The 16,484-nt window shown below is 40.6% G+C and overlaps 1 protein-coding gene across 4 annotated transcripts; it reads right to left on the bottom strand.

The window, feature by feature from the left end:
- Positions 1-373: 373 nt before the first annotated feature.
- LOC118650996 (proteasome maturation protein) lies at positions 374-16,206 on the bottom strand. 4 transcript variants are annotated; one of them, XM_036299652.1, is made up of 7 exons: positions 15,411-15,650; positions 14,772-14,862; positions 13,443-13,540; positions 11,488-11,548; positions 7,126-7,227; positions 3,465-3,558; positions 374-544 (listed from the first exon to the last, which is right to left on the bottom strand). In XM_036299652.1, exons 1-7 carry the CDS (start codon positions 15,626-15,628, stop codon positions 477-479), a joined length of 732 nt encoding a protein of 243 aa, XP_036155545.1. In that variant the 5' UTR covers positions 15,629-15,650; the 3' UTR covers positions 374-476. The 4 variants fall into 4 exon arrangements, with proteins under 4 accessions (XP_036155545.1, XP_036155546.1, XP_036155543.1 ...); XM_036299653.1 differs by having other exon boundaries at positions 15,597-15,643; XM_036299650.1 differs by lacking the exons at positions 14,772-14,862; positions 15,411-15,650 and adding an exon at positions 15,739-16,206.
- Between the last annotated feature and the right edge of the window lie 278 nt (positions 16,207-16,484).

Below are 16,484 nucleotides of genomic sequence, written 5' to 3' on the forward strand. Positions count from 1 at the left end.
TTATTCTTATGGGTACTAATGGACTAAAGGGAAACAAGGTAAAATATAAATATCTGATTTTGTACTTAATTTGAAGTGTTATCATTGAAATCAATTACAGATGTTTATTCTCCAAGGGCTATGAAGACTATGGACTCAAATACTGATAATGGTTATTCAAAATTCAATTTATGGAATGCCTCGGAAATAGGTTAAACTGGAACCTGTTGTCAGTTTTATAATATTCATTAGCAACCATTTTTTAAAGACATAGAAGGCTATTGTTTCAATATAATTCAGGAGTTTTAAAATCATCTCGAGTGCCTTCAACTGTCACATGGATGTAAACCAAAGACACAAGTAATTTCCAATGATGATACTATGTAGGCAACAATTCTCATGTGTCAGTACTTTTAATGTTGTATACATAAAACTATAGTAAAAAGACGACTATAAACAAGATGTAGCCCCTCCATTTCCATGGTCAGCTCACTTCATTACAGTAAACCAAGTTTATATTCCACCATCAAGTGTGGTTCTCCCATTAGTTCACTTTGTGATGGGTCTGAAAACAAAAAGAAACACATATTAAAGATGCTCAAAACAAGATAAATTAAGTGATTACACTCACATGAAAATACAGAACAAGTGAAGCTAATCTCAAGGAACAGAAAACAGACCAGTGTTGCCTGGAACCAAAAGTGGGGAGGGACTGACTGCAAAGAAGCCAAGAACTCCTTTGGCTTTCCAGATGCCTCTAGGAACAAGCTCTAATTACGAGATGAGGCAATCTCTTAATCTAAATTGCAAAAACATTTTCTCTATTGTTTTGTGCTCCGTTGCATACACAAACATACACACAATCATAAATTAGAATTCTAGAGCAAGAAAATCTTAACAATCTTCACTCTTGTTTTTATGGATGAGTCAGACAAAAATTTTAATGGTCATAATGCACGTAAAAGAGCTGTTAAAATTAATACGAAGAGTAAGCTTCCCAGGAACAAATAAAGCCTATTTTTTTTAATCTCCTACTCAACATAGGAATAGAAACAGAAACAGAATAAAACCCCCAACACAGTAAAATCAGTTTGTAAATGAAAGTATCCATTTACATTAAAATAATGATAGCCAAGAGTTACTGATCAATTTGGATGTTCCTCACTGAGTCTCCTAAGACAGTTCTCGGCAAACTCATTAGTCAACAGAGCCAAATATCAACAGTACAACGACTGAAATTTCTTTTGAGCCAAATTTTTTTAACTTAAACTATATAGGTAGGTATATTGTTATTAACTTAATTAGGGTACTCCTAAGCTGGCCTTTGCTAAAAACATCCTCAATCTGATTGAGGTACGTTCGCTGAGGTCAACCCCTTCCAACTCTCCCATCGTCTTGTATACTTGTTTCAGATAGACGAGTGTGGATGGGAGAGTTGGAAGGGGTCGACCTCAGCGGACGTACTTCAAAACAATGTACCTCCCCCGCACTGCGGATCCTGCAGCCCGTCTGTGCCGCATCTCCCATCACCCTACCGCATCTCCCGTCACCCTACCGACCAAAACCCCCCACTTCTTCTAACGCCACTTCAAAATAGACTCGCCCAGGCTCAAAACCGACTTCTGCGCATGGGCCACGAAGTTTCAATCGCACTGTACGTGCACGCCTGCACGTGGTATTTTGTGGAAGAGCCACACTCAAGGGGCCAAAGAGCCGCATGTGGCTCGTGAGCCGCAGTTTGCCGACCACTGTCCTAAGAGGCTGGAGATTATGCAGACTGTATCAATTCAGCAATCTAACCTTGATTCTCCACACTTGTCACTCAACAAAATACCCTTAGCAACAACTAATACTACTACAATAACTAATAAACTGCTAGGTATATAACAGACATTCAAAATCTTTTTTTTTTTTTTTAATATATTTTATTGAGTTTTTACAGAGAGGAAAGGAGAGAGATAGAGAGTTAGAAACATCGATGAGAGAGAAACATCGACCAGCCGCCTCCTGCACACTCCCCACCGGGGATGTGCCCGCAACCAAGGTACATGCCCCTGACCGGAATTGAACCTGGGACCTTTCAGTCCGCAAGCCGACACTCTATCTACTGAGCCAAACCGGTTTTGGCCAAAATCTTAACTTAAATGTCTGCACATGAGTAGAAAGAATAAGCAAAGATGTTTGCTGTAGCCCTGCTTTGTGTTAATGAGAAAAAATGGAAGCACGCATCAATAAACACATACTGTAAGATACACAGTATTATGCCAATGTTAAAAATAAACAATGCCAAATATTTTCTGATGACATGTTTGTATGAAGATACGCAGGGGGACATGTACTAATAACAGCAGGTAACCAGAGAATGAGGGAGAGAAATGGGTCTCAGGGTAATTATGGAAGACCTGAGTTTGGGCTATATTGTTTTAAATTTATAAACAAACAATATATTCATTTAGATAACTACAATTTCCTTTAAACTCTGCTGTTTTAAGCTTTTGACTTTAATAAAATATGCACTTGTTAAATAAATCACTTGCCCCAGAAGACAGCATACCATGTGAGAAAGGCACTGGCCTGTGTTTCCGGTGCCTGCTATGCCATGAGCTCGCTGTGAGACTCTAGGCAGGACCGAGCCTCTGGCTCACTGTTACTTACCTTAAAGTGAGGGTCTGCACTGAATGGAAGGCCCCTTGCAGCATTAAAGAAGAGTCTATATTTGCCTTTACTCTTGCCCTCCTCACATGACATTCCCTTCCTTGTAAAATGTACAGATTGTTCTTGGCCAAGAACTTCACAGATGAGTGAGTAATGCCCTCATCGCCTCCAACACATTACAAAACGTAAACTGGAGAAATACACAGATTTTCACTGGGTTTAACAGTCCTCATAGAGTTCAGATTAACAAACCACTCCCTCATTATAGACATAAAATTCCTCCTGGGTCAGCTGATGAGGAGAATGTGATGAGCAAGAGCTTGCAACACTTACTAGGGATCAAGCACCTCAAAAATATTTTGTTAGCACTGCATTTTTAATGAGAGAGAGAGACAGAGCAGGAGAAAGGGAGAGAGCAGATAGCTCATTTTAAAATACACTAAAAGGCCCTGACCGGTTTGGCTCAGTGGATAGAGTGTCGGCCTGCGGACTCAAGGGTCCCAGGTTCGATTCCGGTCAAGGGCATGTATCTCGGTTGCGGGCACATCCCCAGTGGGGAGTGTGCAGGAGGCAGCTGATCGATGTTTCTCTCTCATCGATGTTTCTAACTTTCTATCCCTCTCCCTTCCTCTCTGTAAAAAATCAATAAAATATATTTTAAAAAAATAAATAAAACCAGTTAAAAAAGTTATTACCATTAAATTGTATCCTACTGGAGTGAATAACACATGAGTCCAATCAACAGCCAGCCTCATGAGGACAAGGATGCTGTGGGTTTTGTTTGCTGCTGCTGCCCTGCACATTATTGGGTTCTAGAAAAAGTTGCTTACCATTAAGAATATCTTCAAATCCAATAGTCTCATCATTGCCCCTCAAAATATCCAGTGAAAGGTTTGAGCTTGGAAGAAATGGAAGACGCTGAACCTTTGGGAAAAGTATGAAAGGGTAAGATCAGAGAAAAAAAAAGGTGGGGGAATAAATAATCTAATTTTATGTTTTTCATTCTTTATTTGTAAAATCCACAAAACCAAATGTTAATTTAACCAGTGTGGAGGAAAATAAACCACTCATATTTAGGCCCAAAAAATTCCTCAAAATATGTAAAGACACTGAAATTGTACTTTTATAACCCTGTCGTCAGGTTTACACGTATCTAGGGGTTTTGCTTCTGCTCACGACAAGCACAGCATATACCATTTGATGAAATGCCAAATCCCAGAACCTAACACTCTATCTAGTTCCTAATAAAGGTAGGATGATCAAATTCCTGAAGAAATTCCAACTCAGGGAGAGCATTATTCTACTTAGTAAACTGATTACTTCATTTTGTACATTCTGCATTGCTCACAGTACAAAGATAAGTTATGACCCTTTCAAACAGTAGTGATAATCAGAAAGGAAGATCAAGCTCATGTGTGGGGCCTTTAAAACACACAACACTATTTTGAATGAGTGTTATCTACTTTTTTAAGTGTTAAGTAAGTATACCACAGACGGGTACCTAAGTATAGTGGAGAAAGTCCAGGCATGGAGTCAGAGAGATCTGGATTCCAAATATGACTCTAACTACTCACCAATCCTAGGGCTTTGCGTAAGTTACCTCTTCTGTCTCAACCTCAGTTTCCTTATCTGTGAAATAGGATTATACCAACTCCCTCTCAAACTTGTAGTATGGTGGCACATAGCCAGTACTCAACAACCCTTAATATAACCAAAACAAATTTTCAATTTTTCTGTTTGTCAATTGCCTGGCAGTTATAATTTGAATCAATGCAGACAATTTTGAATATTGCCGAAAGAATACCAAAAGAGTAATAGATGGTCAGTGACTAAATAATACCAGTATTTTAAAGTAATAACTTCAGAATGTAAGGAGACAGTTAATATTTTTTTCCACCAAAGAAATATATGCAGGGTGCGGGTGGTGGGGATCAATGGGGGAAAAAATACAAAGGGGATATCAGTAATACTTTCAACAATAAAGATAAATTAAAAACAAAACAAAAAGAAATATATGAAGACTAAAAATCTTTTTAATTACTAATGGCCTATAGTTATTTTTTTGTGATATGGAATAATTTCTCTAGGTTATCAAAACTAGAAAAAAAAAGTGTGGTGAGGGATATAAAAAGAAGAGGAAAAAATAAAAATGAAGACTGTAAATTAAACCAGATAGTAAGGGGGATGGTAGGTAGAATTTGACGAGAGATAGAACCCTGAGAAAGCATCAAAAACAGGGATGAGCAAGCAGTGGTTATACATCCTGACAAGCAAGAACTGCAATAACATAGTGATCAGACCACAAGAGCCAAAATCTTGAACAAAGTTTTTTGGATTAAATGGTGTTAAGAGCTTAGGCCCAAAACCATGAGCAATATGTAGCTGGAATCTGAGTAGTAGAAGCATTAAAAAAAAAAAAAGCTAACAATTTTGTGCAAAAGCATGTATTTCATTTCATCTGCAGAATAATCCTAATAACTCCATACTGTTCTCACTGCTAACTCTACTTCACATTAAAAATCAAACACAACTTAAGGTTCAAAAAGGTCTCTAATGTATTTAAGTTCTTAAAACTAGTAGGTGGTGGAGCCAAGATTGACATCCAGGTTATTCTGATGTAAAGCCATACATGCTCTTTTAGAGCTTTATTCTTGAAAAAAATTCAAAAACAGCTTTCAAAATGACTTAGTGATGGCATTAATACAATCTATTGAAAAAGACACAATTATAGCCAGGTGAGAGAAAGGAATCCACAGTAGCAGAAAGAACATGTGCAAAAACCAAAAGGAGAACGAACAAAATTAGTCAGGATACTGCAAGTAGCTGAGGAGGCGATGGAGCATGGTGAAGAGCAAGCAGAAGGCAATTCATGACCAGAGCCACATTAAGGAAGGGGGTTTTACCCACTTTTAGGGCAAAGCGAGGGGAGTGGCATGATCAGAGTTATGTTTCACAAAGATTATTCTGGCTAGAGTGTGAGTGGTAAGCAGCAGGGGTGGGTGTTGCCATAATCCTGATGAAGCACAGTGAGGGTCAGATCCCACGCAGCTGCAACAGTAAAAAGAGCTAACTGATTGGATGTTGGAGGGTGGGGGTGGGGGATAAGGTGCTAGGTGAGATAATCAAGGCTAGTATTCCAATTTCTACCTTAGGAAAAACTCTGTTCATACATGACAAGTAGTATGTGAGAAACAATGAGTTATTCTGTACTTGAGTGAAATTTGAAGTGCCTGTGGGATTCCCAAATGGAGAGCCTACAGGTTTACAGCTCAATGATAACTAAAATCATAGAAATAGATGGGAAATAAGATGAGTAGAGGACCAGAAATGGGTACTAACAAAATTGGTATTTCAGGGAACCAAATAAATAAAAAGAATTTATACAGCAACAGCTAAGAATGAGGCTTCAGAGAGGAGGAGAACATCACGAAAGAGCAATGTGCTAAAGCCAAGGCAAGAAGGGAGGCGACATTAGTGTTGCATACCACAGGGAGATCAGCAAATGAGGGCATAACAATATCCACTGCTCACGAGCAGTTTCTGTGGTGTGTGATGAGAGCCAGAGAATCATGGATTGAGTGAACAGGAGCATATGTAGCAACGTAGGCAACTTTTAAAAAATATATCTTTATTGATTTCAGACAGGAAGAGAGAGGGAGAGATAGAAACATCAATGATGAGAGAGAAGCATTGATCAGCTGCTTTCTGCATGTCCCCACTGGGGATAGAGCCAGCAACCCAGGCATGTGTCCTGACCAGGAATCAAGCCAGCAATCTGGACATGCACCCTAACCAGGAATCAAACTGTGACCTCCTGGTTCATAGGACACTCAACCACTGAGCCACACCGGCCAGAACTACGTATGTAGACAACTTTTTAAAGCTCAAATTGCAAAAGCATACTTAGTGAGAGACAAGTTGCTATAAAGGAATTTGAGATCGATATAATTTGTGCTTTGTTTTAAAAGACAGAGGTTCAAATGTATGTAGAAGCTGCTGAGCTCCAGCAAGCAGAGAGAGGCTGAAGATAATCAGCTATGGAAAGGATCCACGAAAAAGGAAGTCCCTGAAGTAGTGTGACGTGACAATTCCAGAACGTGGGGGACAGTTCTTACATTCTTGGCCATTTCTAAAGCTCTTACTCCTGAGCCACAGGTTTACTCAGGTATCTACAAACTGCCTACTTGATACTCCACTTGGATAGTCCCACAGGCATCTCAACTTCAACCCTCCAAAGAAAAAACATGGAAGTGTATGCAGGTAAGTTTTCAGACACTGAGCCCATAATTTGAAGAAGTTTTCCATTTAGTGGTTTTTATTTTTCTTTTCTATATAAAATAGGAATCGAAGTCATGTCCTAAAAGGGGGAAAGTAGAATAGATGGTAGGGAGCAGGTTAGGTTTGTACAGCTGTTATTAGAATAGAAGAGTCATTCCAATCAGTGTCAACACACATGTGGGATGCATACATAACTGACACACATACACTCACCTGTTGCACTGCCTTGAATTCCATTTGCAATTTTAGTGGAGCAAATAGACCCTGGATGTTTCTCAGTGTGGAAAAATTCATTTTATCTTGGTTGAGCTGGAACTGCAAAAGACAGCAATACAATTGTATTTGTAGTTATTTTTAATACTAACCCATATTTTTATTGATTTAGAGAGAGAGAGAGAGAGAGAGAGAGAGAGAGAGAGAGAGAGAGAGAGAGAGAGAATCATTGATGGTAGCCTCCTGTACACTCCCAGACCAGGGATTAAACCCTCAACCTAGGTATGTGCCCCTGACTGGTAATCAAACCCATTATCTTTTAGTGCACAGGACGATTCTCCAACCAACTGAACCACCTGGTCAGGGCAGCAATATAATTTTAAATGGTACACTCAACATTCTCTATTCAAAACAGTTAGCACTGATACACATGCAACACAATATTTAGATGAAGAGTTTTAATACCCATAACTGAAATAAAAACAAAATACTTTTACTACTTTCTTGAACAAATATTCAGATATATATGTCTATATTTTATCCAGCATGCAGGTATACTTCACCAGTATAAAATTATCACTTAAAGTTTGGATTTACAAAACTAATAAATTAAGGAATATTATTTCACATTGCAAAAGTATATTCACAAAGCATAGTAACAGCTCAGTACTTTTGGTTTTAATTACCACAAAATTGGTAGAGCAAAGAAAGGGTATAATCTGAGATCCAAAAACAGTTACATACAGTGACAAAAATTAATAGTGAATTTCCAAGTACGAAAGTGTTTATCTCATAAGATTTCATAAAGAAATAATCAGATCCATTATACCTCCCTGTTAAACTACAATGTTTGAACTCCACTTTTGGAAATAACTGATTCTTTGGGGGAGAGGAGAGGAACCCAAATCTCTGAACAATTTGTATTGGGTATAACTAAGCAATTCTTTTTTTGAATCATGCTTTTATTATTTCTAAAAAACTTTTATCACAATTCAATGCATTTCAGGCAAAAGGAATCAACTTGACTCTTGGATTCTAAAACATAGTTTCCCAAAATGGGTCTTAAAAAGTGTTTATGATATGCAAACAGATGGCTGCACAGATCTGTCTGAGCTAATGAGGTAAAGCGACATCTATGACCTTTTTTTACTCTTTTAAAGATTTTTTTTTTAAGTCCTCAGTAAAAAAAGGTAACTAATCAAAAATCTATTAAGAGGTTAGTAATCACTTGGGGCATGATCTGGGGGCCATATATAAGAAGTTTGAAGGTAAGATATCTAGCAATATGGTTTTTAAATACTTTAGCTTAACAGCAAAATTGTGATGGATGGTCCAAATTTGGTCCACATTTAGGGAAAATCTGAAATACTTTATTATGAATATATGCCCTTTAATTCCACTTGAAGGGTCTCCTTTAAATATTGAGTTATGCGGCCCGACTGGTATGGCTCAGTGGTTGAATGTTGACCTATGAACCAGTAGGTTTGATTCTGGGCACATACCCGGGTTTCGGGCAGGGCAGGAAATGCACATGCAGGAGGCAACTGATCAATGATTCTCTTTCATCATTGATGTTTCGCTCCCTCTCCCTTCTGTCTGAAATCAATTAAAAAATGTTTTTAAAAAATATTGAGTTATCCTCATTACTAGATAGAATTTTATGTAGAAAAGTTAATTTATACACTTTGATAAATATACCCACCATGTAATGTGATATCGAACTGCAATTACCAATCAACATATATCTAATTATTTGCAACCATATGCAAAATTAGAATTAGGCTCTATGGTAATAAAGAATAAAACAGAAGAAATAGTTTACCCTGGAGAGAGACTATATATATATATGTTACATAACCTAGTTGAGAAGCCATAGATCAGGGCTTCTCAACCCTTGGCACTACTGACATATTGGGCCAATAATTCTTTGTTGCAGTGGCTGTAGACTGTCCTGTGCATTGTAGGATATTTAGCAGCATCTCTGATCTCTACCCAAGAGATGCTAGTACCAAAGAAACTTCCCCCAGACACCACTTGTGACAACCAGAAACTACCAAATGTCCCGTGGGGGGCAAAAACATTCCTAGTTGAGAACCCCTGGCACAGATGATGGTCATCTTCTTCACTTTCACCACTGCAGTTCCAATCATGGAGAGCTACTATAAGCCAGCATATACTGAGGGATTGGCTATATAACTCCACTTTACTAATGAGGAAGGAAACTAAGACTTAAAGAGAGATTAAGCTACTTGCCAAGTTTACTTAGCTAGTAAGAAGTATAATGCCAAGAATTTAAACTTCTATATAGTTCAATTACACAACCCATGCTAAAGGACTTACAATCCTATATAATAAAAGGCTAATATGCAAATAGACCGAACAGTGGAATGACCAGTCGCTATGATACGCACTGACCACCAGGGGGGCAGACGCTCAACACAGGAGCTGCCCCCTGGTAGTTAGTGTGCTCCCACAGGGGGCGCACTGCTCAGCCAGAAGCTGGGCTCATGACTAGTGAGCACAGCGGCAGTGGTGGGAGCCTCTCCTGCCTCCGCGGCAGTGCTAAGGATGTCCGATTGCCTGCTTAGGCCCACTCCCCGCTATCAGTCAAACATCCCCCAAGGATTACCAGACTGCAAAAAAGCACAGGCCAGGCTGAGAGACACCACCACCACCCACCGCCCCCCCCCCCCCCCCCCGCCCCGAATGCACACATTTTGTGCACCGGGCCTCTACTGGATAATAAATGCCATAGAATTTCAAGGTAGAAAATGCCATTAAGCTGATTACATTATTAAGACAAAATAGAGTCGATAGATATAAGCTAAGTCTCAAAAGACATAAAAACTTTTAGACTCTTCACCCTTTTGGCCAGTCTCACTCAGATTTGTCAAAGTTTCTCTTAACATATATTGCTCAAAACTGAACCAATATTCCACATCTAATAACCAAATTAATACTTAGGAAAATGAAGGGTATAATCTCCCTTGATTTGAGCTCCATTTTATTATTAATAAAGTCCAAGATTGCATTAACTGTTCTTTTCAGTGGCTAACATATTCTGCTGGCTTATAATAACCATACAGTCAAGTTTTATGTACCAAGTTGATTTACCCCATCTAAATGTGTATAATTCATCTTTTGAACCCAAATGAAAAACTTCACATTCCCCTGTGTAAGTGGTTTTTTGACTTTTGGCTTAGTCCTTTGATCTATTTTGTCATCAGATATAGTTCACTAATTCATTAAAATTAGCTATCCTTATCAGCTTTTTCTTCCATGGTTAATTTACATGCTTTCCATGGTTAGTCTCATCTCTGACACTTAATTTTCCTACAACTTCTAGCATGAAACCAGAATGTACTTAAACTAAGAGCCATTTTGTTTTATCATCTAATTGGAACCTCAATTTCACCATCGAATTACTTGTTCTACTGTCTCTTACACAAAGATCTTTTCCCTTGCTAAAGAGGAAGAAAAAATGGAATAGGTCAACTTTCTGGGTGACAGTGCACCTTGATCCCCAAGTAGTAACTCTTTCTTCCTGCTCTGAAAGTGTATTTAAAGACCCTCTATACCAACGGTCACCAACCTTTCGGACCTCATGGACCACCAGTTGGCAACCCCTGCTCCAAAGGTTTCCTTAAACCAGCAGTCACCTACCTTTTGGACCTCGTGGACCTGGTTGGCAACCGCTGCTCTATGCTGCCTAAAAAATATCTGTACAGGCTACATGCTCTTTGATAATTACCTTTCCCCATCTACTTAACTGGAGAATATTGGCCTAAAACTATTCAAATGTTCCCTCCTCAATAAAGCCTTCCACAATCGCTAAGCACAGGTGGGTGAGCCATCCTTGGACCTCTAAGCATCTTATGAAGTCTCAATCCACTGCTTGTCCTATTAAATTTTCAACCCTTTAAGGTTGGGGATTATGTCATATTCATCTGTGTACATACTGTGCCTAGTAAATGGATATGTCCCTCTGTAACTTAGAGAAGCAAGGTTTGAGAAAGAAGTCAAGGGTAGAGATAGGGACTTGGAAGTCTACATCAAAAAATGGCAGGAGAAAAATAGAAAACGAGATCATAAAAAGAAAAGAAAAAAAAAGAGGAATGGAGAGGTAGACTGACCTTTAGAAATATCCATGAAAAAGAGAAAAAATGTATAGAGGGAAACTTTAGTGGAGCAGTATAAAGATAATTAAAAGCCTACTCTACAAAAAATATTAAAAATAAGGTGCCATACTCTTCATGATCAAATGCTCCATCCAGAATTATCTTAATAAATGAAACCACAAATGTATTATTAAAAGCATTTTCTACCAGAGGATCAAAATAAATATATTGTTAACATACTTACATTTTTTTCTGATAATTCAAGAGGATGACTGGGCAAAAGTTCATTTTTCACACAAGAAAAACTGAAAATAAACATTTAAAAGAAAGATTACGTATCACTCAATACTTACAGCTTAAAATCACATCTATCAAAGGTATAACTACAATGGAATGGCACGAGGGATTTGGGGGGAGATAATGAAACTTCTGTCTCTTGACAGGAAATGATACATGTATTAAAATTCATATAACTACTCACCAAAAGGGGGGGGGGAAGGTCAAATTTTAAAAAGTCAAATTTACTGTATGCTAATTGTTTTAAAATACATCTATTATAGATAACTGGGGTCCACATTTCAATTCACTAGAGAAATCCCTCTAAAAAATGGTGTTAAATGATGCCTGGTATCTAGAAGAAATTGCATAAAGTATGTTTTTCACTATTACTCTTATGACATGCTTTTGTATTACATAAAATATCTAAGTCTCCTCTGCTCAGGTCCAATGTGTATTCAATATTTAATGTGTCTTTAATAACACATGTCAAGTAACATGTTTGACATTTACTGAACACCTCTATGTACAAAGTACTATGTTAGGTGATACACAGCTAGAACCAGGCCGCTGGTCTTTATTACACTAGATATATACAGATGACTATCTTATTGTCTAAAACAGGATTTGAGAACTGAAAGAAACCTTAGAAATCACAGAATAATTCACTGATGTTTTCTTTATACTAGCGGTCACCCATCTTTCAGACCTCACGGACCACCCACGCAGGGAGCGCCACTCAGCCAGAAGCCGGGCTCATGGCTGACAATCACAGTGGCGATGGCGAGAGTCTCTCCTGCCTCCGCAGCAGCGCTAAGGAACAGCGAGCCAAGTGGTAAGGAGCAGTGAGCAGGTGGGCAGTAAGGCAGTGATGGTGAACCTATGACACGCCATGTCAGAGGTGACACGCGACCTCATTTTTTGGGTTGATTTTTCTTTGTTAAATGGCATTTAAATATATATAATAAATATCAAAAATATAAGTCTTTGTTTTACTATGGTTGCAAATATCAAAAAATTTCTATATGTGACACGGCACCAGAGTTAAGTTAGGGTTTTTCAAAATGCTGACACACCGAGCTCAAAAGGTTCGCCATCACTGCAGTAAGGAATCATCAGTAAGGAGCGAGGCGTCCCAGACTGCAAGAGGACGCAGGCCAGGCTGAGAGGACAGACACACACACACACACACACACACACACTCACCCCCTATCCCCCACCCCCACACACACCTCGAGCGCAACAGTGCACAAATTTCGTGCACTGGGCCACTAGTAAATACATAACGAATCATCAGGACTTGGTTACTGGCTACCTTATGAATTTGATTATATTATAAATGAAATTGTGCCTCCAATTCCAAAGGCTATATACTGCACCTTTCACTACAAAATGGTAAGATAACAATGAGGCATTCTGTCTGTCCCCAGACACCATTAGAATGCCATTCCATTACAGTACAACCTAAATACCTTAAAATTAGATATAAAATTCAAAACACAGAATGTGGTGGGGAGGCATTATTATTTAAGCAGAAAAGCAACCTGCCAAGAAAAAGAACTAAACATAGAAACCTAAACATAGAAACATAAAGGAAACAGAGAGAAGGACCACAACTGTATGCTAAAAGCTATAAAGTGAAATACTCCAATAGTTAATAAGATGGTTCTCCAAGTTATCAAAAGCAAAGTGAAGAACCCTACTAAATCATGTTATTGAGTAACGACTCCTAGGAGGATGCCCTAACCTAATACTCTGATAAGGCACTTCTTCGGCTACAGAAAACATCTAAGCCTCCACTCCCCTCCACCCCCAAGTAAATATATATTTAGGGCCTAGCAAAATATTTAAAGAATATCATGAAAAATAATTTTCAGAAATAGTTTATTATAACAAAGTCAAAGTCACTATTCCCCCATATACCCTTTTCGAAGAAGATCATGACTTTCAAAAGGTCCACTTGCTGATAGCTCAGTAACTGGAATACTGTCCTTTAGCTGAGATCCAAGTCCTCTGGTATTCTATAACACAAAAGAAAAACAGTATTAAATACAAAAAATTCAAAAAGCCCATACTGAACATCAAAGGAAAAATCATGGTTTAAGCACTAGAGAGAAAAAAATAAGGTCTCTGCTCTCAAAGAGCCCAGTCTAGATCATCACAATGAGCATTATACTAGAGCAGTGGTTCTCAACCTGGGGGTCACGACCCCTTTGGGGGTCGAACGACCCTTTCACAGGAGTTGCCTAAGACCATCAGAAAACACATACATAATTACATATTGTTTTTGTGATTAATCACTATGCTTTAATTATGTTCAATTTGTAACAATGAAATTGGGGGTCACCACAACATGAGGAACTGTATTAAAGGGTCGCGGCATTAGGAAGGTTGAGAATCACTGTACTAGAGTGACACACATGGTACAAAAATATGAAATTTATGGGTAGGAAGAATTCCTGAGTTATTTCTGAATGCTGTCAGATCAAAAGGCATTCCAGGAAAAAAAAAGAACACGGGAATAGGTATAAAAATATAAATATAAATGACGAAGCAAGTAAGGTAGGCGTAAAGGTTCAGTTTTATTCTGCAACCAAGGTGCATGCCCTTGACCGGAATCGAACCTGACTCTTCAGTCCGCAGGCCCACGCTCTATCCCCTGAGCCAAACCGGTTAGGGCCAGAGGCTGACTTTAAATCACTAGTTGCTCAAGTTCAATATCCCTGCAATTCTGCATAAAGATGTAAAAAAGCTACAGGTAGTTTGGTATCAGTCTTATACTGTTCTAGGAGAAACTATTCTGAGAAACCAGCTTTTTAACTAGTTTCTAAAATCATTCGTATATTTTATTTGGTCAGGTCCTCTATTCTGTCCAGGGTTTCTCCGACCTACCCCCCTAGTCCAGGCTCTCACACTTGGATAACTTACACAGCACTCTATTGGGTCTTCCTGCCTACACCCTCTCCCATTTTCCAATACTGCCTACCAAGGCTTTCCTAAAACACAATCTCCCCGAAAAACACTGTTTAAAAACCTTTCACTGGTTCATCAGTCTTGTCTGAAGAACGAAGTCCAAAGTCCTTAGCCTGGAACTCAAGAATGTGCACAACAGGTTTCAACTCCCTCACACAGAAAGCATGGGGTCAATCAGGAAAAGGATCTGGAATCCAGTGTGGACTGTCGTTAACCTACTAGGTGACTGTCATCGCCCCACACAACTCCCTGGCCCTGTTTACCCATCTTCCCAGGTACCTTCCCAAACACGCGTCCCCTGGCTTTTCTGCACAAACATTCTCCTCCTCCCAGACTGCTTCGCTGCAGTGACAGAAGGAAAGTTTCTTTTCTGCACAAAGAAACAGGGAATTGTGATCTCTGTATTCTACTGAAAGCTTCTCAATTACCTTCTGTAAAAATATCAGGATTGGTACTTGATACTTCTAATGAAGTAGCAGAGGAAAACCAATCTATGAAAAATTAACTATCACTAGATATACTGAGTGTTTTTAGAACCTCTTTACAATGATCAGCAATTTTCTAAATCTAGCCGTGGTAGTGGTATCAGAGGCTGGTGAGGCAGGGGCTTTCCCAAACACCACAGCTTTTAAGTTAAAAAGAGAGAAAGAGAAAGGGGGAGAGGGGCGGAGGAGATGCACAACAGTGCTGACTAACGGGAAGTAGCAACTGCTTGCCTTTTCCCCCTCCAACACCGGGCATAACACATGCTCCCAGAAACGTTTGCAGAGTAAAGCTGAGCGATAGGAATGCGCGCTAGAGCTGTGGGTTTGTTATGAAGTCGGTCCCCGGGGTCCGGGTGGGAGAGGAGTGTCCGGGCTCCCAAAGGTTCCCCCCTCGGGGAAGGGCGGCCGGCAACGCCACACACAGAGGTTGCACCTTCGATATGTCCTTTCCAGCTCCGCGCCAACCACCAGGAAGGGGTCGGGGTCTGCTGGGGGGCAGGACACAAACCGAAAGAACAGAAGGAGCTGGAAAAGGGATGAAGCCGAAGCACTGGCCGCGGGGCCTGCACCGTAGCTCGGCCCGCGCGACGGCCGCGAACGCCCAACCCTATGACTCAACAGATCCCGGCGGCCGAGGCCAGTCTCCTCCATCCTCCCGCCACAGCCGCCGCACCGGGACCGGCTGGGAGGCGGCGGCCTGGTCCCGCCGGGCCACGGCCCCGAGCTCGCCGGGAACTCGGGTCACCCGGGGGTCCACTCACCATCTTTAGCTCACGCCGCAAACAGCCTCTCCAGCCCGGTCGCGTCAGCCAGCCCCGCCGCTCACTTCCGTTTCCGGGGTTGCCCCCCCTCATCCGCCGGAAGTGCGTCCGTCCTGGCGAGGAAGGAAGGAGGGCGCGGGGCGCCGGGAGGGAGCCGCGCGGGGCCGGGGCTCCCACGCCCGCCGTCCCCGGGGACCGGCACTCAGCGCCGTGAGGGTGTGGCTGCGAGGAGGGCGGCCCGGGACGCGCTGTGCCCCGAGGGAACCCGCACCTCCGCTCCGGGGTCATAAACACCGAACGTTCGTGCAGCTGACGTTGTGCGCCGGCTCCCAGGACGCAGCGTCTTGCTGATACCAGACCTCTCGGATAGATACTGCACTGTTTCCCATGAGGGTAAAGCAGGCGTAGGTGGCATGAGTGAGTGGCCTGCAGGCGTTCAGCAAGTAAGGCCATCCTGGAACGTAGGCTTTTTCAGTTGCTGGTTTTTTTAATCATATCTTGAAGGCCTGCCGTGTCCAGGACCCTGTGCTGAGGCTAAGAAAACAAACGACCCGGGCTGATGTGGTTCCTGGGCTGGAGGAGCAGAGGAACTGTTGGGGGTGGGAAGGGTGAAAACGAATTAAGTATGATAATTACTGGCATATATTGGACTCTTACTGTATAGTAACACAGTTGTAAGTGCTTTACATGAACTACTTTAAACCTTTAATCTTTTGAAGTGGGGAGAAGAGTTTATAAAAATAAGC

Source organism: Myotis myotis, unplaced genomic scaffold (assembly GCF_014108235.1).
Source record: "Myotis myotis isolate mMyoMyo1 unplaced genomic scaffold, mMyoMyo1.p scaffold_m19_p_3, whole genome shotgun sequence".
Taxonomy (NCBI): domain Eukaryota; kingdom Metazoa; phylum Chordata; class Mammalia; order Chiroptera; family Vespertilionidae; genus Myotis; species Myotis myotis.